General features: G+C 42.9%; 1 protein-coding gene across 1 annotated transcript in view; it reads right to left on the bottom strand.

Annotated features, from left to right (window-relative positions):
- The window catches only part of bcl11bb (BCL11 transcription factor B b), a 49,274-nt gene extending 30,398 nt beyond the window's left edge, over positions 1-18,876 (bottom strand). The window contains exons 1-2 of the mRNA XM_084083114.1: positions 18,064-18,876; positions 3,721-4,104 (exon numbers count right to left, since the gene is read on the bottom strand). Of these exons, the coding sequence (XP_083939240.1) occupies positions 3,721-4,104; positions 18,064-18,127 (448 nt within the window). The 5' untranslated portion in view covers positions 18,128-18,876. The remainder of the gene's footprint in view (positions 1-3,720; positions 4,105-18,063) is intronic.
- Positions 18,877-26,174: the final 7,298 nt, after the last annotated feature.

The following is a 26,174-nucleotide window of genomic DNA, read 5'->3' on the forward strand; positions in this document are numbered from 1 at the left end:
TGTGTGTGTGTGTGTGTGTGTGTGTGTGTGTGTGTGTGTGTGTGTGTGTGTGTGTGTGTGTGTGTGTGTGTGTGTGTGTGTGTGTGTGTGTGTGTGTGTGTGTGTGTGTGTGTGTGTGCGCGTGTGTTTATTGTATTTCTACTTGTGAGGATTAAATGTCTCCACAAGCATGCATAGCAGAATCTGAGAAATAGACATTGTGAGGACCATTTTCCTGGTCGTCACGAGAGAAATTGTTGTTTGATGGTTAAAATGATTTGTACAATTAGGAAAAGATGCAGGTTTGGGTTAGGATTAGGCATATGGAGATTAGGTCTAGGGGTTTAGGGTTAAAGTTATGAAAGATTTTTACTTGGTTGCGCACTGGTGTGCGCAACCAAGTAAAAAAAAGGAAAATAGCCTAATCTATAAGCTCTGATATTTTTCATATATTTTCGATGCTGTCCTAAAATTGTTATGTCTAAGTATAGTAATACAAATGTGTGTGTGTGTGTGTGTGTGTGTGTGTGTGTGTGTGTGTGTGTGTGTGTGTGTGTGTGTGTGTGCGTGTGCGTGCGTGTGCGTGTGCGTGCGTGCGTGCATCTTTTGGGGCTGAATGTGCGAGGCTTGCAGGCTGCATTCTGCAGTGTTCAGCCAGCAGAATGACAGACAGGATGTTATGCAGAACAAGGTGACATGATAACTGCCACAGTAGGTCACTGGTGCCGGGAATGAACTGGGTTACGCTCACATAGTCAAACGTGGAGTGTTCATTTAACTCTGAGAGTGTAAAACATACCCCATAAGGGTCCTACAGTCAACACCATTCTATCAAAAAGTGTGGCTCGATGTGATGATGAATAATGTTTTTGTCTTTTATTTCTCCTGCATTGAAACTGTGTGTGTCTGCGCACGCACGTGTGCTTGCATGAGCGTCTCGTGCACATTGGACCTCATTAGACCTATTAAGTGTAATTTAATTTGGCTGAAACTTAAAACTGCCTTAAGTGGCAATCTAATGTGTTGAACAAAGCTCTCGTCCTGTGGTTCATTCAGGCTTGGAGTGCTTTCATGTTCTGTTCACTCACTGATAACACACTGACTGGCTGAGTGACTCACTGGCTGACTGATTCACCCACTCGCTAACTGTTTCACTGTCTGTCTGTCTGTCTGTCTGTCTGTCCGTCCGTCCGTCCGTCCGTCCGTCCGCCCGCCCGCCCGCCCGTCTGTCTGTCTGTCTGGCTGCCTAATCGGCAGAGTTTTCACTACTCTGACTGATGACCCGATTGGCTGCCTGGCTTTGTGGCTTCTTGCTGACTGAATGGCTGATTAGAGCCTAATTTATAATCCGTAGTACGTCAGTGTCGCTTGGAAATAGAGCAGATCTTCAAGTTAACAATGCATTGCAGTTTTCTGGCAAGGGACACCCTGGCTCGATGGAGTATTATAGATTAAGCTTAACTGACTAATGGTTTATAATAGTGCCCTACTGACTGACTGGTTGACCTATAGGGCTTGCTAGCTGGCTGGCCTACTGACAGATTCATTTAACCCATTAAAACCGGGAAAGCATCTGTGTCATTTTAGATTTTAAACACTTTAACCATTATTATATACTTTGGCTATTCAAAAATAGCAGATATACAAGCTCATAGTGCGGCACCAAGTGCCGTGCTACGCACTTGTAGATCTGTGTTTTTATTTTTTTTTGTGAAAATGTGTGCAAATCTTTGAATTGAAATATATTTTTAAGCATTTTTTTTACTCAAATCTATGCTTCTGGGGGTTCCTGGAACATTTTTAGATGGGGCTCCGAGGCCAAGTACATATGATTTTGGGGGTCCTTGACATGAAAAGTTTGAGCACCAATGATAATAGCAACATAGGTTTTTCAGAAAACTGTTGTGGTGGCGACTGACTAAATGACTGATTGACTAGCTGGCTGTTTCAATGTGAATCAGACAGTTTCACACAACCACAATGGAAATGAGCTCTCAAGCTTTTCTGTGTTTTACCCTTTTGACAGATATGTACAAATATAATGGTCATGCATATGCATTTTTGCCAATAAAAACGTCACTCAATCAAAACCACAGGAACCCTGGCGTCCCTATTATCCTAGGTCAACGCGACACATTGTGAGCTTGTAGATCGGCTACATTCGGTGAAAAGATTTAGTGTTGAGGGGGGAAAAAGGAGCGGACCAAGTATAGAGCCCTGGGGGCCCCCGGTCAACTAAGTATATAGGGTTTAAGTGGTTAAGTGTGGATGCTGAATGTAAGCGAACATGGCAGCCCGCCTCAACATCTAAACACTGTGTAATATCTGAACCTCAGAAATACTACATGAAATCACTTCCACATTACGTATCTGATCCCCAGGCGAGTTCTGGTAACCTTGTTGTTGCTGCTAAAGCTTGTTCTGTGCTCTTCTCAGCTTTTTTTAATTGGGGTAACTAACGAATAAATTGAGCAATTAACAACAGCTATGTTACCACCGTGGAAGAGCAGGGGAAACGCTGTCAGGTTGATTGACTTATACTTGACTAATGCCAGTTCAACTGGAAAGACTGCACTGCATGCGCGCGCGCACACACACACACACACACACACACACACACACACACACACACACACACACACACACACACACACACACACACACACACACACACACACTATTAATCCTCTTCTCCTCACCGTGCACAGAGGGATGAATTTTAATCAGCTTTCTTAACCTTTTTTTTTCTCCCTCACATGTGCTGCAGGATGTCCTTATGAACACACACACACACACACACACACACACACACACACAGAGGCATGCCGGCTTGCCCGCGAGCGCACGAAAACACTGAGGGCAGTTCCTCTGTCACCTTCTGTCTCGCCTTTCACAATTGGTTTCAGATGAAGGAGACCTTCAGGCCTCATAGTGTGTGTGTGTGTGTGTGTGTGTGTGTGTGTGTGTGTGTGTGTGTGTGTGTGTGTGTGTGTGTGTGTGTGTGTGTGTGTGTGTGTGTGTGTGTGTGTGTGTGTGTGCGCGTTTCTGTGCGTTTCTGTGAGTTTGTGTGTTTGCGCTGTCTGTGAAGGAGAGATAGAAAGAGTGCGAGTTTATTATTATTATTTATTATGAGTCTTTCTGTTTGTTTGTTTGTGTGTGTGTGTGCGTGCGTGTGTATGTTTGTGTGTATGTGTGTGTGTGTGATACTCTTATTCATTCCAATGAAATTGTCTCTGCATTACAGTAATCCTTACTGAAGGCCACAGTCAAACTAACGAGCAGCTGTGCTTCTTTAAAGAGAGCTGTCTGTCCTGCTGGACAGGTGAGAGACGTTAGAGACGTGTGTGTGCGCGTGCGTGTGTGTGTGTGTGTGTGTGTGTGTGTGTGAGTGCATCTACACTGGCTAGAGTGCTCTCTTTCAAACGTGTGTTTCTAATTGAGCTGCTAAGCTCTTGGTACGCGTGTGTGAGTCAACAGTAATGCCAGCCTCACCACTCCAAACATCAATTCATACACTCACATTCAAACCCCCTCTGCTCCCATTGTGCTTTGCCTCTGACTAATTGCTTCAATCCTCTTATTTTAACACACACACACACACACACACACACACACACACACACACAAATTATATATTCTCTCAAAGTTAAATTACCATATATACTGTAGGTTATATATATATGTACAGTACATAAATACAGTATGATAATAATTATTCCTTCATTTTGTTTTATTTCTTACCTCCTCTCTCCCGCTTTGGGCAGATTCCCTTGGCCGGCGTCAGCCTCCTCTCTTCGTGCCCCTCGCCCCCGGGCGTCACCTGGATGCCCACCTCCACGGGTATGGCCCCTCTGCCCAGCTCCAGGGACCTGGCCCTGGGGGAGACGGGGACCAGGGTGCCCCTGCCGCTCTCCCCCGGCTTGGAGAAGGAGCCCAAGGCGCCGCGGGGGCCCCGGCACAGACGGCGCTTGTGCTCGATGAAGACCAGGATGTCACCCAGGGGGAAGTTGGTCTGACACTGGCCGCAGGTCAGCATGTCGTGCTCACCGGGCCCCGCCACCCGAGGGCTGGGGGTGGACGTCTCCGGCGACGGAGATCCCGCCCCCGACTCATGATTGGCCTCTTCTGCGGAAAGAGGAAGAGCAAGGGGTGAATATTGTACGTACATACCAATAACTGATGTTGATGCTTCTGTTTAAATAAATGAAAATAAATGTGTCTAAAAGATTAGACATCTAGAGAAAGAGGGTAGGAAAAGACGAAACGACAGAGTCAAAACAAGACATCGTTTTACGTTACCTATATGAATCCTCCTTTCGGTTACATGCAAGATGTTCATTATGTTCTCAAGCATTTGGCTTTTTCTTTGTCATGAAATGCAACCTCTCAAACAAATCTGTCGCCCGACCAACACAAACACATAGGAGCTTCTTTATCGGTGCAAGATCAACACAGGAGGGTGTGTGTGTGTGTGTGTGTGTGTGTGTGTGTGTGTGTGTGTGTGTGTGTGTGTGTGTGTGTGTGTGTGTGTGTGTGTGTGTGTGTGTGTGTGTGTGTGTGTGTGTGTGTGTGTGTGTGTGTGTGTGTGTGTGTGTGCGCACGTGCGCAAGAGGCCAGGAAACCATTCATTTCACAGAGGTATCTTGGTTTCCGGTGAGGGCTCTTTGCAACGCTAAGGTGCATTAGCCAACCGGCTGCCTGCACATGTGGAGCGCAGAACAAGTGTGTGTATTTGTGCATGAGAAAGAGACATAGAGAGAGAGAGAGAGAGAGAGAGGGGGGGGAGAGAGAGAGAGAAAGTGGAGAGGAGAGAACGAAATTTTGAACGTCAACGGTGTATTTTGCCGTATCTGTGTGATATTCTGTGTGTGTGAAGGGGATACATCCGTGAGCGTACACGTGTGTGCTCGTGTGTTCATGCATGTGCTGGTGTGTGCACACAAGCATGTGTGTGTAATGTATGCATGTGTGCTTGTACACATATAAACACAGTACAGCGCAGGTGTGTGTCTGGTGTAGGCTACTGTATTCTCCATAGACAGAAAATCCATAAAGCCAATCCCAGTGTCTCTTTTAACAGAGTAAATCTCATTCTTCTCATATCTGACAGGGCCATTAATAACCATTACACCCCCCCACCCCACAGACACATACATGCACAAACACACAGAGTGCCTGCTCTTACAATGAATCCCTCATGGACAAACTTGGTTTTAACAGCACCCTGATGTACCAGTATGGAAATGGGGCCTCTCTTCTAAGAGCCCAGAGGAAACCTGAAGCTCTGGAGATTCTCCAGGGGTGTCTGTGAGAGCGGGTACCCAGGGAGAGGTGTTGATGCCTGGGAGAGGAGCATGGCACAGCCTGCCCGCCTCCGCAAGTACCACCCACCCACCCACCCACCCATCCTCCTGCTCTACTCTCTCTCTCTCTCTCTCTCTCTGTCTATCTCTCTCTGTCTTCTCTCTCTCTCTCTCTCTCTCTCTCTCTCTCTCTCTCTCTCTCTCTCTCTCTCTCTCTCTCTCTCTCTGTCTATCTCTCTCTGTCTTTCTCTCTCTCTCTTTCTCTCTCTCTCTCTCTCTCTCTCTCTCTCTCTCTCTCTCTCTCTCTCTCTCTCTCTCTCTCTCTCTCTCTACTCTCTTTCAACGGTGCAAACATGGCACCCTGGCAACAGCAGAAATCTCAGATTGAGGGCGTGTTTCCAGTGTGCCATGCTTGTGTCAGTGCAAATGACACAGCCCATAGTGTGTGTGTGTGTGTGTGTGTGTGTGTGTGTGTGTGTGTGTGTGTGTGTGTGTGTGTGTGTGTGTGTGTGTGTGTGTGTGTGTGTGTGTGTGTGTGTGTGTGTGTGTGTGTGTGTGTGTGTGTGTGTGTGTGTGTGTGTGTGTGTGTTTTTTTGTGTGTGCGTACATGCAAATGCACGCCTGTATCTACCCAGTCAAATCCAGAAAACACGTTAAACCTTACAACACTCTGGATTTTACCGCGTATCCAAACATTTGTTATCGTTACAGAGGGAGATCCCAAACTCTTATCTCTTATCTCACATCCCAATCTCCCATGAAGGCTTCCCCCCCTACACACACACACACACACACACACACACACACACACACACACACACACACACACACACACACACACACACACACACACACACACACACACACACACACACACACACACACACACACACACACACACACTGGCGTTCCGGTCAAACAGCACAAGTTTTGTCTAGTTTCACAAATTCAGTTATTCCTCTATTTACTCAAGTACTGCACTTTGAGCTACTTTTATTTTTTCTTTACTTGAGTATGTCCTTTTTCAATACTTTCTACTTCTATACTCCATACAGAGGCAAATATTGTACCTTTTACTCCACTACAATTACCTGACAGCTTTAGTTACAAGTTACTTTGCAAATTTAGGTTATTATTATTACAAAACATTAGTAGATTATTTATTAGTAGACGATCTACAAGCTCACCTTGTAGATCTGCACCTATTTTCTCAGGTACTATGTGTAAATATATAGTTTTATTTTGGTTTTCTTCGATTGATCTCCTTTCCCCCTTGCCCTCTTCTTCTTCTTTCTTTTATTGTTTTCTATGGAAGTAACAATACGATGGGAACTATGCACGAAAATGAATTTCACCCACTTTTTTACTTCTGTAAACCTGTGATGTGACAATATATCCGATTTTGATTCTGCTATTCATGAAAGATTTTGACTAATTTTGAAAACCTTTGAAAAAACTTGAGAAATCCGTCATTCCACATAATGAGTATTTTACTTTAGCTACTTTAAATATATCTTGATGCTAATACTTTTGAACTTTAACTTAAGTGAATGCAATTTAAAAAAATGAAAAATACATTATGGTATTGCTACTTTTACAATGTATACTAAATCTGAGTATACTTCTTTCACCACTGCCCACCACCGCACCCCACCCCACCCACGCCGTATCTTTCCAGTCCACTCCCTCCACCCTGACAATTGCCCCGCAGTGGTGATCGCATGCCAACTATCTTTTCTCTAAGCGGCAGAGGATTCCTGGACGGGCGCCAGATAATTTCCATCTCATAATCTTGGGCGGCGAAGATGGAACACAAACGCGTTATTTACCCACAGTTCACAGCTTGTGACCGTAATTCACATGAGCCAATGTTCTGGTGCGTCCGAGACAGGCCATGCAAATGTACACGCGTGCGTGTGTGCATTTAAGTGTGTACGTGTGCACCTGGAAGGATGTGATTGCGTATGTGTGTGTGTGTGTGTGTGTGTGTGTGTGTGTGTGCGTGCGTGCGTGCGTGCGTGCATGTAAGTGCCCGTGCGTGTGTGTGTGTGTGAGGAAAATAAATAGGAATTTTGATTATTCTAAACATAAGAAGAGAGAGAGAAAAAAACTAACTGTTGTCCTCAAGGGAATCCGGCCATCCTGGGCATGAGTTTCCACTGGCAGCTAGGTTGCCATGATGATGGACTTAAACAAATAAATGATACCCTAGCACTGTGTATTTATCACGATTTATAATGTTTTATAATTTATCATTTATAATGTCATATCTTGAAATGATGCTGTCCATGACTAGTTGACTGCTGCCTACAGCGCCGACTAGTGGTGGTAGTAGTTAACTAGTTGACTAGATAGAAGGTAAAACACGCTCTGTGTGTGTGTGTGTGTGTGTGTGTGTGTGTGTGTGTGTGTGTGTGTGTGTGTGTGTGTGTGTGTGTGTGTGTGTGTGTGTGTGTGTGTGTGTGTGTGTGTGTGTGTGTGGTGCGTGTGCGTGCGTGCTTGTGCATGTGTTTGCAAGACTCTGCCACGTTCTATTTTCATCTGTGATCCTGAGAACATGCTGGTGACAGGTGGCATGACGAGGATCTGAAAAGCACCAGATTCCTGACATGTCTTCAACAGCAACGTCACATCAAGAGGAAGGATGACAGACATCTGGCCATTTGAACTGTACTTTCCAGGAATGACAGAGACAGGGAGCGAAAGAGAGATAGAGAAAGAGACGGACGGACGGACGGACGGACGGACGGACGGACGGACGGACCGATGGACAGACAGAAAAAAATGAGAAAAAGTCAGAGCTAGGCCTCTTTGCTAACTGTAATTGACCGGATTCCCAAGGGAAAACTAGGCCCCCTCCTGTTTCCGCTATATACTTAATAACTTTGCCTAAAATAGCTGATCTACAAGGCTCACAGCACGTCACAACACAATGAGTTGTGAGCTTGTAGATCTGGTAGAACACAGAATCGGGACGCTAGGGTTCTAGTGGTTAACCTGTCACAATGCCGCTGGGTTGTCAGTCGTCAGTCAATCGTTTTCTTAAACCGCAGCCCTTCTGAGGCCAGCGATCCTGTCTATCCTGTACACCGCAGATGTATTTGCACAAGTACATCTTGCACTTGCACCTTTGCAAAGCAAGGGCATTTAGCCACAATCATACATTGGCACGCACATCCAGTATACGTATGCATGCGAGCATTGTGAAAGGCTTCTGTATAAACTGCAGTGTAAGAGGCGCACTGTCAAACACACCACCAACGAGATGACAGCCCTGAAACCAAGCTGTCTCACATGGCACACGTGCGCACGCACGCACGCACACACACACACACACACACACACACACACACACACACACACACACACACACACACACACACACACACACACACACACACACACACACACACACACACACACACACACACAGTTAACATGTAGCAGATGACTGGGAATCTTATCAAGTGTGAGGATGTCAGTAGCCTTACAGCTCCCTCTGTCAGTGTGATGATGAGAGAGTCAGTGTGCTGTATCAGTGTGATGAGGAGAGAGTCAGTGTGTTGTATCAGTGTGATGAGGAGAGAGTCAGTGTGTTGTATCAGTGTGATGTATCAGTGTGATGTATCAGTGTGATGAGGAGAGAGTCAGTGTGTTATTGTATCAGTGTGATGAGGAGAGAGTCAGTGTGCTGTATCAGTGTGATGAGGAGAGAGTCAGTGTGTTGTATCAGTGTGATGAGGAGAGAGTCAGTGTGTTGTATCAGTGTGATGTATCAGTGTGATGTATCAGTGTGATGAGGAGAGAGTCAGTGTGTTGTATCAGTGTGATGAGGAGAGAGTCAGTGTGTTGTATCAGTGTGATGAGGAGAGAGTCAGTGTGTTGTATCAGTGTGATGAGGAGAGAGTCAGTGTGTTCTATCAGTCTGATGAGGAGAGAGTCAGTGTGTTGTATCAGTGTGATGAGGAGAGAGTCAGTGTGTTGTATCAGTGTGATGAGGAGAGAGTCAGTGTGTTGTATCAGTGTGATGAGGAGAGAGAGTCAGTGTGTTGTATCAGTGTGATGAGGAGAGAGTCAGTGTGTTGTATCAGTGTGATGAGGGAGGAGAGAGTCAGTCAGTGTGTTGGTTCTCTACCAACACACGCTGCCACTGCACAATACGTACCAGATGGGAAACACAGCACAACACAATGGGCCTCTCTCTTTTTTTTTTACCAGTATATTACCATTTTGTGTAAAATGTTAAAAGATGCTGGAAGGCCTGGACAGAATCAGATTTAATGGATCAAACATGAATGTTTTTGCAGAGGGTCATGTACTGTCTCATTTGCAGCTATAATATTTTCCGTTCCATATATAACAAAAGCCTTTTATAAACATTTGTTAGTCTTTGATTTTGTATTTTTAATGATAGATTAATAGCAGTCATATGATCTCTCCACGGACACGGAGTGAGCATTCCAAGAATCAGGTCTGTGTAATTTACGCTCGGCCACTCTGTGAAATCCTGTATGATAATTTAGCTCCGGGGCGTGTCAAAATGGACCCGTAAGGGTCATGGTTAAATGAACACTCTGGACTTTGCAGTGTGGTATAGGGTAGTCTACACTCTACACAGTCATACTGAGGTGCACACACCTCACAAACCTAGTTCTGACATCCTCTGATCTAAGGGTTTCCCATGAATCCTAGAGTCTCGAAACAGACCGTTGGCTCACACTTCCGCCTAAAAGTCTTTACATCGGAAGCGGTGAAAATCCGCAGAAAATTTAAACGGATGTCCCGCCACCCCCCCGCTTCCGTTTCGCCTTTTGCAGTCACGTAAATAAGTCCTACTGCAAATCAAATTAGTTGAAGCCCTTCTAGCTTGCTGCTGAGCAGAAATGGAAATTCATTTATATTTTTTCATTAAAGATGTTTTGAAATATATTTTCGAACGGTAATGACAGCTTCCAGTGCAGGACTTTTTAGGAGGCGGGACTACAGACTCTGTAGAGAGTCTGGCTTGAGAGACAACATGAATTGTAATCATTCATACCGGAAGTGACCCAATTATTTTTTATTGCGTCTGGTGTGAATGCACCATAATATACTGATATCTGTCATTATTTAATTTAATTGTTCCTGGGATGAAAAAAAAAAAAAAAAAAAAACGTTAGCTGGGAACCAAGTCAGTGACGAGAATCATATTTTACAGCATTTATTTTATTTTTACGTCCGTCTTCATGCGACCGTTTTGATGTAATCTTGTTAAGATTCTAGTTGAACCCGTTGAACATCGAACAGAAAAAAGGCCCTGAAACCATTTTCCATTTGGTCCTGTATATAGATAGAGGCCACACACTAAAATCCTCAGTGTTCGTTTTACTCCCTGAGAGCGTGCAAATGGAACCAACTGGACCCTTAGCTGGGTTTGTGACTCTCAGAGTTAGATTAACACCCATCATTTTACCGTGTAGAGTTCACTGTACACTGTGTTCCATTGGTGGGGAGGAAAGTGAGGCCAGGGGCACAGGTTTGACAGTCAACCATGTTGTATGAGTTCAGACCTGTCCTGTCTCTCTCCACTTCCCCTTTGTTCTCCCTGTTCCACTGGCTTTGACTGTACGTACAGTACAGATACACACACATACTTATGTACACGCACACACACACACACACACACACACACACACACACATATACAAATACATAAATAAAATACACACACATGTAGGTACAAATACACTCAATCACGTACACACAGATAAGTACACACACACACACACACACACACACACACACACACACACACACACACACACACACACACACACACACACACACGCATACAAATGCTTCAAATATACACACATGTTCTGTATGTACAAATATACACATATAAATGTACATATACATAAACACAAAAACACATGAATACTCTCACACACACACACACACACACACACACGTACAGTACAAATTCACACATACGTACATGCACACACATATAATTTATACACACGCATTCAAATCCATGTGCTGTACGTACATATATACACACATATACCCACGCAAATATATATATATACACATACGTAAACACACAAACACAAAAATACACATGCACACACACACACACAGACATGATCCCTCATGCACGCACATCTCCCAAATCCCATGGAGAGAGTCGGGTGAGATTCCTGCTGTCATTGTAAATAAATGACACCAGCAACATTGCAGATGGTTGCGATCAAAAATTCAAATGACAAGCGGGCTCCGCTTAGAGCCGTATCCCCTCTGTCTCAGCTGTGGCTGCCAAGGAGCGCTGCAACAGCGCGCGTTGTGCAAGACCAGGGCTGTGTGTTTCATTATCTTATCACCGTTCAATCCGTAACAGGCTCCCCTCTTATCGTAAATTTTGCAAAACCATCGTTCGGAAAAGTGAGCGAAGCGCGGCCACGCCGTTGACAGTGAGCTGTCAGCTGAAGTGACAGTCTGGAGATAAATCAGATCTGATCAGCGAATTTTAGAGGTCAGAAGAAATAATAATAATTGTATGGAATTTTACAGCGTTGCAAAAGCGAATTAAAGATGTGTTATCGTGATAAAATCGCGCGTGTGTGTGTGTGTGTGTGTGTGTGTGTGTGTGTGTGTGTGTGCGTGTGCGTGTGCGTGTGCGTGTGTGCATGTGTGCGTGTGTGCGTGTGTGTGTGTGTGTGTGTGTGTGTGTGAAATGGGGGGGGCGGCGTCTAAAACACCAGGACAATAAAATGAGGAAAATCATAAAATCTTCCCTAGTCATCTCCTTTGAGATTACAATCTTGTCACCACAATGTGTGTGAATATTTACTGTGGCGTCTCACTGCGTTACGGTGAGTCTCCTTCTTGCGTTTGACAACCATATGGTGTGAATAAAGAACTAACCATTAGCAGCATCACCGGTAGCATGCCAATTCTGAGAGCAAACAGATAGCTCAAGGCAATTTCAATCGCCGATTCTAGGCGACTATTCTGGGAACCGTGTCTGATCGAACCTTGTATAAAAGACGATTCATTTTAATGAAAAGATAAGGCCCTTAGATGCTTATCGTTGGTTGATCCCTGTTTAAATTTAGCCATGTCGTATGATCGTCTGTACTGTAGCCTCGATCTTTTTGTCGTAGATTTGCCCTCGAGCTCACTGGTTGACTGAAAGACCAATAAACAAAATGAGAAAAATACCAGGACAAATCAGATGTTTAGATCTTTGCTTTTCAATGCTTTTGCAAACAGCCGATAAACAGCAGATAAACTGTCACTGAATCAAATCCTTAAATTCCTGTTAGGACAGCAGGCTGTTCACAGCAGCACTCACTCAGTTCAAGCATGCAGGGCCCATAAAGACTACTATCTGAGCTGACTGGTGAATATGCATAGGAAGCTACATGCTATTTACATGCACAATATGTGCAATACCGGTACGTGGGCTTAAATGGTGGCATTGACATGTGTGGGTACAAGTTAAAGTGTGCTAGCGTTCGTGCATGCATGCACACGCACGTGTGTGCATGTGTGCGTGTGTGCGTGTGCGTGTGCGTGTGTGTGTGTGCATGTGCGTATGTGTGTGTGCGCGCGTGTGTGTGCGTGCGTGCCCAAACGCACACATTTACACATGCCTACCCACTTGTATGCAAGTGCAGTGTGTGCATTTATGACCTGTTTTTATGAGTTGGATACCCCTCTCGATACCTCGAGACTTGTAGTTCAGCCTGTCCAGAAATATGCTGATATTCTGGTTCTCTCCTCCTGCAAGTGGAGCGTGACCTATAGGGCCACCACCGCAGGGCTCAGCACGCTGTTAACTTAAGACACCCGTCATCTTACATATTGTGCACATAGCGTCGGTGGCCTGCAGAAAGTGGCACTTTATTATTAACATCATTAGAAGGTGTGTGGCTGTAATTGACAGCTTATACCTACTCCCACGGGTCGGAAATATTTCCCAACCACCTGGGGCAGCGAGGTAACAACAGAGAATTCTAAAATGTCAGACGGAACAGAAAGAAAAAACACCACATCGGTGCATAAACAGGGACAGTCCAGTCCAGTTTTTCTCGATTCCTGAAATATTCTCAATGATAGGCCATGTTCTTTTCTCTCTCTGTCTCTGTCTCTGTTTCCTTCTCTCTCTCTCTCTCTCTCTCTCTCTCTCTCTCTCTCTCTCTCTCTCTCTCTCTAACAAACACACACACACACACACACACACACACACAACACACAACACACAACACGCACGCACGCACGCACGCACGCACGCACGCACGCACGCACGCACGCACGCACGCACGCACGCACGCACACACACACACACACACACACACACACACACACACACACACACACACACACACTCTCTCTCTCTCTTTCTGGGAACTGTCTGATTATACTGTACATTTAGGACTTCATCCTTGTTGACTCAGTCAAATGACGGTCGGTCGGTTTGGTTTTTCACCCTGCGGTCCTTATATCCTCCAGCCCATGGTGTCATCCTGGTCCTCTCCAGTCCCACCCAGCTTAAGGAAATAGCCTGAAGGGACGTGCGACCTCATGACACTGCATGGCAGCTAACACTGGCGCGTTTCATATACTGTATGTGTACGTATGTGATTATTGAGATGTCCTGTATATAAGTGCAGAGTATACAGAGCAAAAGGTGTGGGCACGAGTGCAAGCACACACCACACAGACATACAGCACGCACACGCACACACACACACACACACACACACACACACACACACACACACACACACACACACACACACACACACACACACACACACACACACACTCGGAGAACAATGGACTACAGTGACAAAAGCAGGCATGTCTACACACGAACACACAAACACACACACGCACAAGCACGCTCACGCTTACAATATACAATATACCTGCATTTACTGTACCTCGTCTATTCAAGGTCTGCCATGCCTTTGCATTGCACTTGACCACACTGGGAGCTTGACCACACCAGTGTCCAGTCAGTCTGCGATCTTGTACATGAACTGTTAGATTAACAGGCCTGAATACTGTCAGTAAACTGTCCTCAGATCAATAAGCAAATTAAAAAGCCGCAACAGTGTCGAGTGAAATAACAGGTGGTACATGCCCCCCCCCCCCCCCCCATGCTGCAGACCTTTGCACATGTCACCGCTCTCACTAGGTAGTCTACTCTAGAATGTCTTCATTTATTCACACATTCATTGGGGTCAAGTTGAACGTTAGCCTCGTGAGCCCTCTCTAACATCTTGCCTGGCACACATAAAATCCTCAGGGGGGTTCATTTATTCATTTGTAACTCTGAGACAAATGCAACCAAACAGGTCCATTTGGTTACACGTGTATACTCTCAGAGATAAATTTGCACCAAGGATTTTACTGTGCGTAGCCTATGGTTGTGTCATCAATATAGAGGTACAGGAGAGACACGACTGTGTCGTTAAGAAAAGGCTCGTAAGAAAGAAGCCTCAGACGAGAGCAGGGCGTGTGCTGGAGTAGTTCAACGCACTTGAACGCAGCCTCAGCGCCAGCTTGTCCGTCAGCAGTATGATATTCAGTTATTCCCGACCGCTCTCTGACTGACCATGTCCAATATACTGAATTGTGTTTGACAGCGGTGTAGAAGTGTGACATCTTCCGTGCCATTGAATCAATTATGAAAATTATTCAGTTCAGTGGGCCTGTTATTAATTCTGGAATAATTATGGAAAAGCAGAAATAGGATGTCAAACAAAGTGACCCATGTGAGGCCCTAAGGGGAGCAGTCAAATATTTAACAGTGAATCCATGTCATGTAGCTTTGCCATCCACCAATGGCACTTAAGACTATTCAAACTGTTATGATTATTTGTCTCAATGTATATATACAGGTAAATGCTAAACACACACACGCACGTGTATGCACGCACGCATGTGTGTGCACGTACGCACGCACACGCACACGCGCGCGCACACACACACACACACACACACACACACACACACACACACACACACACACACACACACACACACACACACACACACACACACACACACACACACACACACACACCTGAGGCCAAACTCCAGCCCTGCAGCTCATGAAAATCTCACAGAATGTACATACAGAATGATTAATGATTGAACTGTACGTTACAACTAGGCCAATGCTGTAATTAACTAGTCTACCTGCAAGGGAACTGTGACAGGGGGAAATAAATATTCTAGCCAGATCAATATTCGGTATATCTACATGGAAATCCCCTGAATTAGGTTGCACTTGGGCTATAAGGTTATTATGAAATTAGAAGTACATTTTTATTTCAGAATTGTAAGCCTATTTGCGCCTCCTTATATGACATTGGAAACATACAATTACACAAAAATAAGCAGATTGACACACAAAGTGAACTGGCTAAATGATTAATCTAAATGCTAAACGGTGCTGGGTGGGACGGAATGTGCCTAACCCTTCTCAACACAAAACAGATTGGCGAGAGATTACATCATGAACTTCTGCAATGAATTAGCCAGATTAGGCCACTATGAAATTGGATTTAGGCAAGGCAGAGAGCGCTGGGGAGATGAAGGCTAGATTGATATAATTGATTTAAAATTGGATTATGCGACTTTTTTAATCATGTGCCCGAAATGTTCTTGGCCCCAAAATCTAATCTATACAATTTCATCAGAAAATGTGGTTCTCGTGGTTTTTCGACAAGCCTCAGCCAAAGTTGTGACCCTCCGCCTTGGAAAATGACATTAACTCATTTGGACCGGGAAAGCGTTTGTGTCATTTTAGATTTCTTTGGCTATTAAAAAAAAGCAGATATACAAGCTCATAGCACGGCACTATGAGCTTGTAGATCTGCTACAGGCCTGTACAATTTTGGGCTGTTAAAAAATAGCAGATATACAAGCTCATAGCGCCCGCGCAATGAGCTTGTAGATCTGCTATTTTTGAAAAATCATGATGATTTGTGCTTATCTTCGAATATATATTTTCAAAGAGAACATTTTTTACTCAAATCTTTGCTTCTGGGGGTCCCTGGCACATATAATTTTGGGGGGTCCTTGACATGAAAACGTTTGAAAACCACTGATATAACAACATACATTTCTTTATAAAACATTTATAGAATTGGCCTCAGGTCTTAATGGGCTAATGACGGTTTTAGATTGTTGTTGCAAATAGGCTATAGAGGCCTATGTCTTGTTTATTTTGTTTCTCTCTCTCTCTCTCTCTCTCTCTCTCTCTCTCTCTCTCTCTCTCTCTCTCTCTCTCTCTCTCTCTTTTACAATTACAAACGCAAGTCAAGTTGGTATTAAAGCAACACGCAGTCTGTCTTCAAATTATTAGCTTATAGTGGAGATGACAGCTTGACAATATTAATTGTAGGACACACACACACACACACACACACACACACACACACACACACACACACACACACACACAATTGTAGGACACACACAACACACACACACACACACACACACACACACACACACACACACACACACACACACACACACACACACACACACACACACAGTGTGTGTGCGTGCCTACTGTTTGTGGTTATTGATTGTCAATTAAAGTATTTACAGATTAGGTACAAAGAGACACAAATATTATATAAAAACGTCTGAGCCTTGAATTCAACCGCTGACAAACTGGGAAAAGCAATAGACACCATTTCTATAGTAGCCTAAACTACCACATGTTGCCATAAAAATAAGTTTTGTTGGATGAAATACGCCTGTAACACACACACACACACACACACACACACACACACACACACACACACACACACACACACACACACACACACACACACACACTCAGACCCACTTATCCAGAGATAATATCATCACTCTCAATCACGCTCATGAAAAGACAACTGTGACTCGTGGCGCATTTTAAAGTATGATGAGCTATTATAATAATTTCACATTGACTTTAACAAGAATGACAAATAATAATCTGATATAAATTGTTTGTATAATGGTTCCAATTTTCTTCAGCCTATTTGTCTTTTCTCTCACATAATAACATGGTCCACACTTTTAGTTTTTTTGTTTTTTTTTTACTTTTTCTATATCCATGATGTTTGTTTCTCTCATTTATAATTAATAGACTGCTATTGTTATTATTTACAATCTGCCAGAAGCCAAGGTCATTTACTGTGGAATGTAAACGAGCATCACAAGTTGATTCTACGTCCAAACAATGCTATTTGTATATGGTCCAGTATTATAGTGTAAACGTCAGAATTAATTGCGCAAAAAAATGAAAAAGGAAAAGGAAAGAGGAAAGCTCACAATTGTTTAACCACTTAAGCCATAATTCTTCTCACGACCAATAACGAAAATAGCCAATAGCCTTCAAGCTCACAGCGAAGTTGTTGTGAGTTTATAAATCTGCTATTTTCGCTATTTGCGTGTGATTTGAACATTTTGGGAAATGTGATCAAATTTGGAAAATATTCAAATTGGATTATGCGACTTTTTTAATCATGTGCCCGAAATATAGGGACGCCAGTGGCATTTTCCAACATTTCCGAACATTTTCCAAAATTGAGCACAAATTTGGGAAAATGCATCCAAATTGGTAGGCTATATAGGACGCCAGGGTTACCCTGCATTTTCCACAATTTCCGAACATTTTCCAACATTGATCACATTTCCCAAAATGTTTTTTTTTTAAGTGATAAATAGTCTAATGTCAACAGAGAAAAGTGACTGATCACAATCATAAAGCGATACTCACGTCGTATTGTTTCCCTGTGCGTCAACGATAAGTGCTGCGGGTTCACCTGCTTGCGACGGGACATGGTCCCAGACTTTACTCTGGCATCGATGCCCGGTGACCGGCACTTGGAGTCAGCGCGCACCGTGGTGTCGGTCCTGGATGCTTCCCCAAGGTTGACTCAACTTTTTCCCCTAAAAGAAAATCCGCCGCTAGCCAATTCGGATCGCTCTCGAGTCGCAGTTCGGATCGATGATGAGTGTGTGCGGGGGTTGCCTCTGGAAGGTCAAAGAGGTTGGGTCAGATTGACCCCGTTATGTCCAAGCCCGGGCGATCGGACTATTTCTTCAGGTGTAGCCTAGTATAGCAACACCTGGCTGGATCGATGAAGGTCAGCGATCAATACACACAGCTGTGTTTGTAAAGTGGTGTGTGTGTGTGTGTGTGTGTGTGAGGTGAACAGGTATGTGTGTGTGTGCTCATATGCGCGGCTTCTCCTCCCGAAGGAAACAATCCTGAGGAGGTGCTGCCCACCCCTGTAGCGACCACCGCGGTGACAGCTGAGGTACGGAGGAGTAAAAGCCGGTGATGATGGGGTAGGCTTGTTCCTGATCTACCTGCCTCCTTGTGTTGCTGTTTCCTTTTCCTGTTTTTTCCATAAAATGTAAATCTGATCGGCACGTGAGGAGGCAGTTGTTGTTGTTTATTCTCACACACACGCACACAATAAAAAAATCCCTACAGTCCTTCGATCGAATTCAGGCGTGCGTGAAGATGACCATTTGGCACCGATCAGTCCTCCTCCTCCTCCTTGCGCGTTTTGGCATTGGCACTGCCGAATGGCAACTTGGATCTGGAGGCGGTAGCCTCGTTGAGAGAGAGAGGGAGGGAGGGTGAGAGAGGTGGAGAGAGAGAGAGAGAGAGAGAGAGAGAGAGAGAGAGAGAGAGAGAGAGAGAGAGAGAGAGAGAGAGAGAGAGAGAGAGAGAGAGAGAGAGAGACGTGAAGACAACAGACAAGCAGACACCTCCTTCTCGTCCAACAAGCCGAGGTCCAATGCTTCCTATGATGTTCGAGGCTACTTCTTGTCTCGCAGCGATCGAGGGGCTCTGTTTGGGAGGACCCCCAAACAGTGTGTGTGTGTGTGTGTGTGTGTGTGTGTGTGTGTGTGTGTGTGTGTGTGTGTGTGTGTGTGTGTGTGTGTGTGTGTGTGTTCAAGTTCAAGTATATACGTTGCGTCCACCACGCCGAGAGAGAGGGGGGGGGTGAGAGAGACATCATCAGACATCTCTCAAGGCATGGGGGGGGGGCTCAACCAGGCGACCACCGTCACCGCAACGTCTCAGTTTCGGTTCCCAGGCAGTGGGAAATGTACACACATTTCTTACTTAAGTAAAGGTATCAATACTGCAATGCATAGAAATACTCTGTTACAAGTAAATGTCTGGAATTCATTTATTTAAGTAATAAATGTAGCCTACTTAAAGTACCAAAAGTATAAAGTAGGCTACTCATTATGCAGAATGTCCCATTTCACAAGTTTTCAAATGTATAAAATGTATAAGAATCTGACACGTCTGAGCTTGTAGATCAGCTATTTTCAAATGGCCGAAATGTATGCATGTTTTGTAATAATAATCAAAATGTATAAAGTAACTTGTAATTGAAGTTTTCAAATAATTGTAGTGGAGTAAAAATACAGTAGGCTATTTGCCTCTGAGGTGTAGTGGAGTAGAAGTAAAAGTATAGCCTACTGAAAACTGGAAAACCTCAAAAACTGTACTTAAGTATAGTACTTGAGTAAATGTACTTAATTACTTCACACCACTGCATACACCTGTGTCATTCGTCGCCTCTCTAACCTCCCTTTTCCTAACTGACATGTCTCTTTCCAACAGGCTACAGGCAGTAATAATAATATAGAACTTGAACTATAATAGTCTTTACAAAAAAAGAAAAAAAGAAAACACGCATCTGAAAGCTTGGCTCGTTTATTCTAATGACAAATAAAGTGATATAAATGTAATCTCCGTGTGCGGAGACAACCGAGAAACGAACACAGACACATGCATTCCGTGGCTTTCGAGGTGAATTTGGAGCTTTTCTTGATTCCGACGCACCGTTTATTTCAAGTCCCTTTTGTTTCAGTTATTATTGTGCTCGCAAGATTAACGGCCATCATAATTCTATTCTCTCTGATAAAATGCCAAGTCAAAATGGGTTGGTCTGTTGTTTGCATATTTGGCATGGAGGGAGGTTGATTGTTTTAAATAGGCTATAACACATAAAATAAAGGTGTCAGGTTATATATTAAAGCAGTAGAATCACACAAATACATGCTTTGCTAATTCACCCAGGTATCACAAAGTAAAAATGCATTCAACAATTATCTTAACTTCAACAAATACAAGTATTTTTGCAATGCTCCCTGTCAGCAAAATCATGGGAAAAAAATACCATTGTGCATAATTCGTGTAAATTAAAGGCAACCCAAATTTCCCCCATTTTACTGAATGTTTTTTTAAGGTGACACTGGCATTATGCATTGCTGTTGTTGCATTAAACTGCTACTTTCTTTTTCTTGTTGCGACTGTGAGGCAACAGCACCCTCTGTTGGCAGGGAAGGACACGTCACCAAACTAACTGGGCTTTGTGTGATAACATTTGTGAGACAATAGTGGGACTTGCAAATGAACAGTGGTGGAAAAAGTATTCACATTTTTTGCTTAAGTAAAAGTATCAATACTGCAATGTAGAAATACTCTGTTACAAGTAAAAGTCCGGAATTAAAAATGAGTAAAAGTACAAAAGTATTGGTAACAAAATGTACTAACAAGTACCAAAAGTAGAAAGTACTCATTATGCAGAATGTCCCGTTTCACACATTTTCAAATGTGTAAAATGTATACAAATCTTTAGAAAATAGCAGATTGGCTATTTTCAAATGGCCGAAATGTATAGCGGTTAATGTATGTTTTGTAATAATAATCAAAATCTACAAAGTAACTAACTAGTAACTAAAGTTTTCAAATAATTGTAGTGGAGTAAAAGTATAATATCTGCCTCTGAGATATAGTGGAGTAAAAGTACTGAAAATTGAAAATAGGCTACTCCTGTAAAGTAAAAATACCTCTAAATTGTACTTAAGTACAGTACTTGAGTAAATGTACTTAGTTACTTTACACCACTGCAAATGAACACCAACAACGAATAACAACAATTCCTTGTATATAAGTTTATGTATTTCTGGAATGGCAGGTTCCATTTAGACACTTTCAGAGTTAAATGCACACTCAGGATTCATTCTACTGTGTATGAACACCAATCAAAGTGCCTCCTTGAACAATAGAACACCAGATCCACTCACTGGCAATAAATGGCACTAATGGCTAAATATGGCACACATTATTCATTGCATTCGTTTAGATCAATGCATGCTCTTAACTGGCAAGTACCTCATGTGTATGCCTAATTTATTACTTCACCATCAATGTCCATTGTCCAACACTGAAAATAGGCAATCTACAAGCTTACAGTGCATTGCATCTGACATGTTGTTCGTTTAGATCAATGCATGCTCTTAACTGGCAAGTACCTCATGTGTATGCCTAATTTATTACTTCACCATCATTGTCCCACACTGAAAATAGGCATTCCACAAGCTCACAGTGCATTGCATCTGACATGCTGTGAGCTTGTAGATCAGCAATTTTTGGCACAAGACACACAAAGTATAAATAAGGCTTCATGCTGATGTGAGACATCACCTCTGAACGTGCCGTTGCCCCACTTGGCAGAGATTGAATTTTCCTATTAGAGCACACACACCGTTCCACACAACTGAATGTTGCACTGCCACTATTGCCACTATTTGACTGAAATACACTGGGTGGCAAAAACTAAACCCCAATAACCCTGGTTTAATGTCGATACTATTTCCTCTGGATAGGCAGAGAAGTAGTGCGTAGCTGGCCGTACAGTTTAGAGATTCCATCAATAAAATATGTTGGGCAATTTTAAGAGCATTAGAAGTTTGATTGCTTCAGGGCAGGCCTGGGGGACTTTCAGGACAGTAATTATTTATATAAATGAAATGTCATCTCAGCTCTGGCTCAACCAGACCTAACCTCTGTAGATTCAGGCATGGAAACAGTACACAGCACAACAGCTTTCTCGCAGACAACAAAAGTATGTTGTCAAGCATATTGCTTTGACTGGGGCACATAAATTCCACATGTGATATAACATGAAGTGTCTTTTTTTTCTTGTACCAGGGACCACAGGGCCACCGGCATCACAGATCCACTGAATGCCGGGAGGAAAACATTAGCTCATGTCAACGCAGACACACAAACACACACGCGCACACACACACACACACGCACGCACGCACACGCACACGCACACATGCACGCACACGCTCACTGTCCCCTGGCTCCAAGCAGCTCCTTGATCCTGACTCCAGGGCTCCTCAATAATACATCAATGTCTCCATTATAGCTTGTGCCTCTTGGCTCAGGGCAAAGGCAAAGGCAGTGTTAGTCGGGTAGCATGGCCCAACATAATATCACAAATACCACGCAGGTTGTGGACACAGGAAATGTTTTAAGTCCAAATTTGCCTCCAAGGAGACATGCCATTGTGCATTAAGAGCCATATCTGTGTAGAATAAAACACCAACACAAGGAGTGAACATCAGCTGAGATGAAAGTGCTGTCTGACCAGAAGGGAACTACAGTGCTTAAGCACTTAAGCCCTATTTTATACTTTGTCGTACAATGGCTTCACACAGCGAAAATAGCCGATCTACATTGAGCTTGTAGATCGGCTATGTTTGCTATATTTGGAACATTTTGGCCTATATTGACAATACCCAAAATAGGCAAGCCAGGTTGAAAGTGGTTAATAAGTACATAAGTCAATATAAGCAATTCATTAGGTGTGTTGTAAAATATCAGCGCATATGTGAATTGTTACAGTTACGTGTAATTATGTTACACAAAGAACTGTAGCATAACAGAGCCCAAGCTTGTGCAAAATATTTATCAAAGTAAATGTCATCAATACTTCAATGCAAACAAAAACAATGCTTGGTGTGTTTAACCAAACAAATAGTACATCTACAAGCTGGCAACGCTTCGCATCGACACGTGAGCTTGTACATGTATTTTGTAGATGTATCATTTTTTTTAATGTGTTTTTTAAAATATATATAATGACATGGCCAAAATAGGGACGCCCGGTGGAAAGTGGTTAAGACATTTCTGTTGAATTTGATTATCAGGGCAATCCACAAGGTGAAGAGTACAAACGCATCAAAGCAGCCATTTTGATGTGTTGATAAAGACAATGAAAGGTCCACTCCAGGACACCTCATGGTAATATGAATATTGCCCTGGGATTTGCTTATAGTCAGTGTTTCATTATGCAATGTTTAATATTAATAAAGAACGTACAAGTATATATTATTCATAAGCTGATTTACTGTGGTGACTGTGTGTGTGTGTGTGTGTGTGTGTGTGTGTGTGTGTGTGTGTGTGTGTGTGTGTGTGTGTGTAATGTAGTGTAGTGTAGACTTGAGTGATTGAGATGCTCCCTTGCTATGGGCAACACGGCATGGCTCTTACTTTTCTATGGGGAACATGCTGACAATTTCTTGCACAGTTAAAAGGATTTGTCCGAGCATGGCTTAATGTATAATGCATGCATGTTCCAAATGTTATTTGGGTTTGGTGACTGATGCAGTATAGTCTTTTCTTGGAGGTGAAACTGACAGAGAGAGAAAAGGGGGCACCTACAACTTTGAGACCAATGTTTGTGATCAGTCAATGTTTGTCACAAAGTGTTACTTCTTTTTTATATATAAAAAAAAATATATATATATATTGTTGCCTTTTTTTTGCCTTTATTTGATAGAAAGTGTTACTTCTTGTTTGTATCACCTTCCCATCTCTAAATAGGATTTCTCACATCAACCTGAAGACTCAAATCTAATTTAAAATCTAATTCTACGTCATCATCGCTGTGCCTTTCACTGTTTTGACCCGTTTCTATAGGGGTTATATCACTCCAATATCCCTAATGCACACGTCAAGACACTGGGGCATTTCTTGTAGCCACTTAACCACATGAGCCGTAGTGTCCCTTTTCTGGGGTGAACATCAAAAATAGCAGATCTCTTGTAGACCAGCTATTTTCCGGGAAGAGATTTGGAGCAGAGGTGAAAAAGATTGTGCATCTAGTATAGAGCCACAGGTACCTCGGTCAACTAAGTATAAAAAGGCTTATGAAACCCTATATACTTTGTCATACGAAGAATAGCTAAAATAGCCAATGTACAAGCAAAGTTTAGATAGGATGGATGGACAGCAATAATGCAGCAATAATGAAACACAGGTTAAAGTAAGATATAAGAATTTGATTTAAAATAAATAGATACATGAATAAACTTAGAGTCTGACCTTATAGCCACCTGCACTTGGTCTGACTTATAGTTAACATAAAGTATACTCTATCAAAAAAGAGAACATTGGTTGCTACAGACTGTCACTAGTAGAAAAGCATCACAACAAGAACATTCACTACAGATGCAGCTGGTGCTGAAATGCAGCATCTGACAAAATAGCGGAGATAGAGTGGGACTGCATGCACTACTGGCCGATCAAATACTGTATCTTAATGGATTCAAGCAGACGTCAAGCTCTTGTTCTGCTTTTGGAAAAGGAGGAATTCGGAGGCTCTGGGTTTATGCAGTTACAAATTAAGTTGTGGCAGCAGTGAGGAATATGACTGGCAATTTTGGAGTGACATCAAATACATGTTTTAGAAGACTGAATGTTGTAAAATATCTGGAGCATGCACTGTACATTTTGCAACAATGATACAAGATGGTTTCCAACCAACTAACAACACAGTTCATCGACAGGCGAGCAAGTCTGTATAACTGCACAGTACACAGTGCAAATATACAGTATTGTGTGATCACTACAGTCTTTGCAAACACCATCACTATTGACAATAATCAAATTATTGTGTGCGTTGTAACAGTTGTCCAAAACGTCTTTTTAGGAAAGGGGAAAATCTGATATCTGACCAAAGTGCATGTACAATATACTAGTGTTTTAGAGTAATCAGAGAAACACATGCATTGCATTTCCAGATTTACAGCCTTAACCAGGTCACTTGCAATATTCTGGTTTCTTGTGTGCATGCCCACATACTGTCACAATAGGCAAATGATGTTCTACACCCTCCCCTGGCAGCAACAGGACCGCATTGCACATGCATGGGAACCTGGCAATGGTACTATTCTGAGAAGATGAAAACGATTAAAAGTTCTTAAAAAAATGACAAAAGTATTATATTTATTCTTTGCACAATAATGTGTGTTTGTTGCATAGATATTTCATAATGGTTTAGAGATAGTGTGATTTAGGAACCTTCAAACGCAATTATTTTTCTTTTTGCTTTTTTTTATACCAAGTATAGACAGAAGTTGACAAGATTTTTTTATATATGGCTACAGGAACTTGGAATAGCTTGCTTTAAACAAATATGTTTTATTTACGTTCTCTTAATCTCTCAAGAACAGATTAGAAAAGCAGAGGTCGCTGTTTTTCATTTTCTGTGGGGTCTGGCTACGCGAGACTAACGTTCTCTTAATAATCCTGTTAGATTGCCTTTGTGAGTCATTAATGTCTAGGCTTGGGTTTTTTCAAATCAGCCTCACTGTACCATTATAATAGGCCGCTTTACGTTTTGGCCAATAACACTTGAACTGTACCCCCCCCCCCCTCTGGATTCTGCATCATAATGCAACTCCCCATAGTTTAAAACAGGGGTCTTCAACGGGGGGTCCCCTGGGGGGTTCTCAGAGTTACTACAGGGTGGCCGCCTAATCTTTATGTTTCCTTTCTTTTTACATTAAAGGTTTCATGACATCAAATTTCTATTTTTTTGGGGGGAGTTTTTAGGTTTTCTGACCCCAAAAACATTTACATTCAGTGGATTTTCTGTGGTTTTCTGAATAATTAGGCTCAGAAAAGTGCTGTGATTGGCCCGTGGACTTTGAAGTCACAGTCCATTAATCCTGCCCCCAGATCTACAAGCTCAAAACGCCTCGCACTGTGCAAGG

This window comes from Gymnoscopelus microlampas (genome assembly GCF_963454915.1).
Source record: "Gymnoscopelus microlampas genome assembly, chromosome: 16".
NCBI lineage: Eukaryota > Metazoa > Chordata > Actinopteri > Myctophiformes > Myctophidae > Gymnoscopelus > Gymnoscopelus microlampas.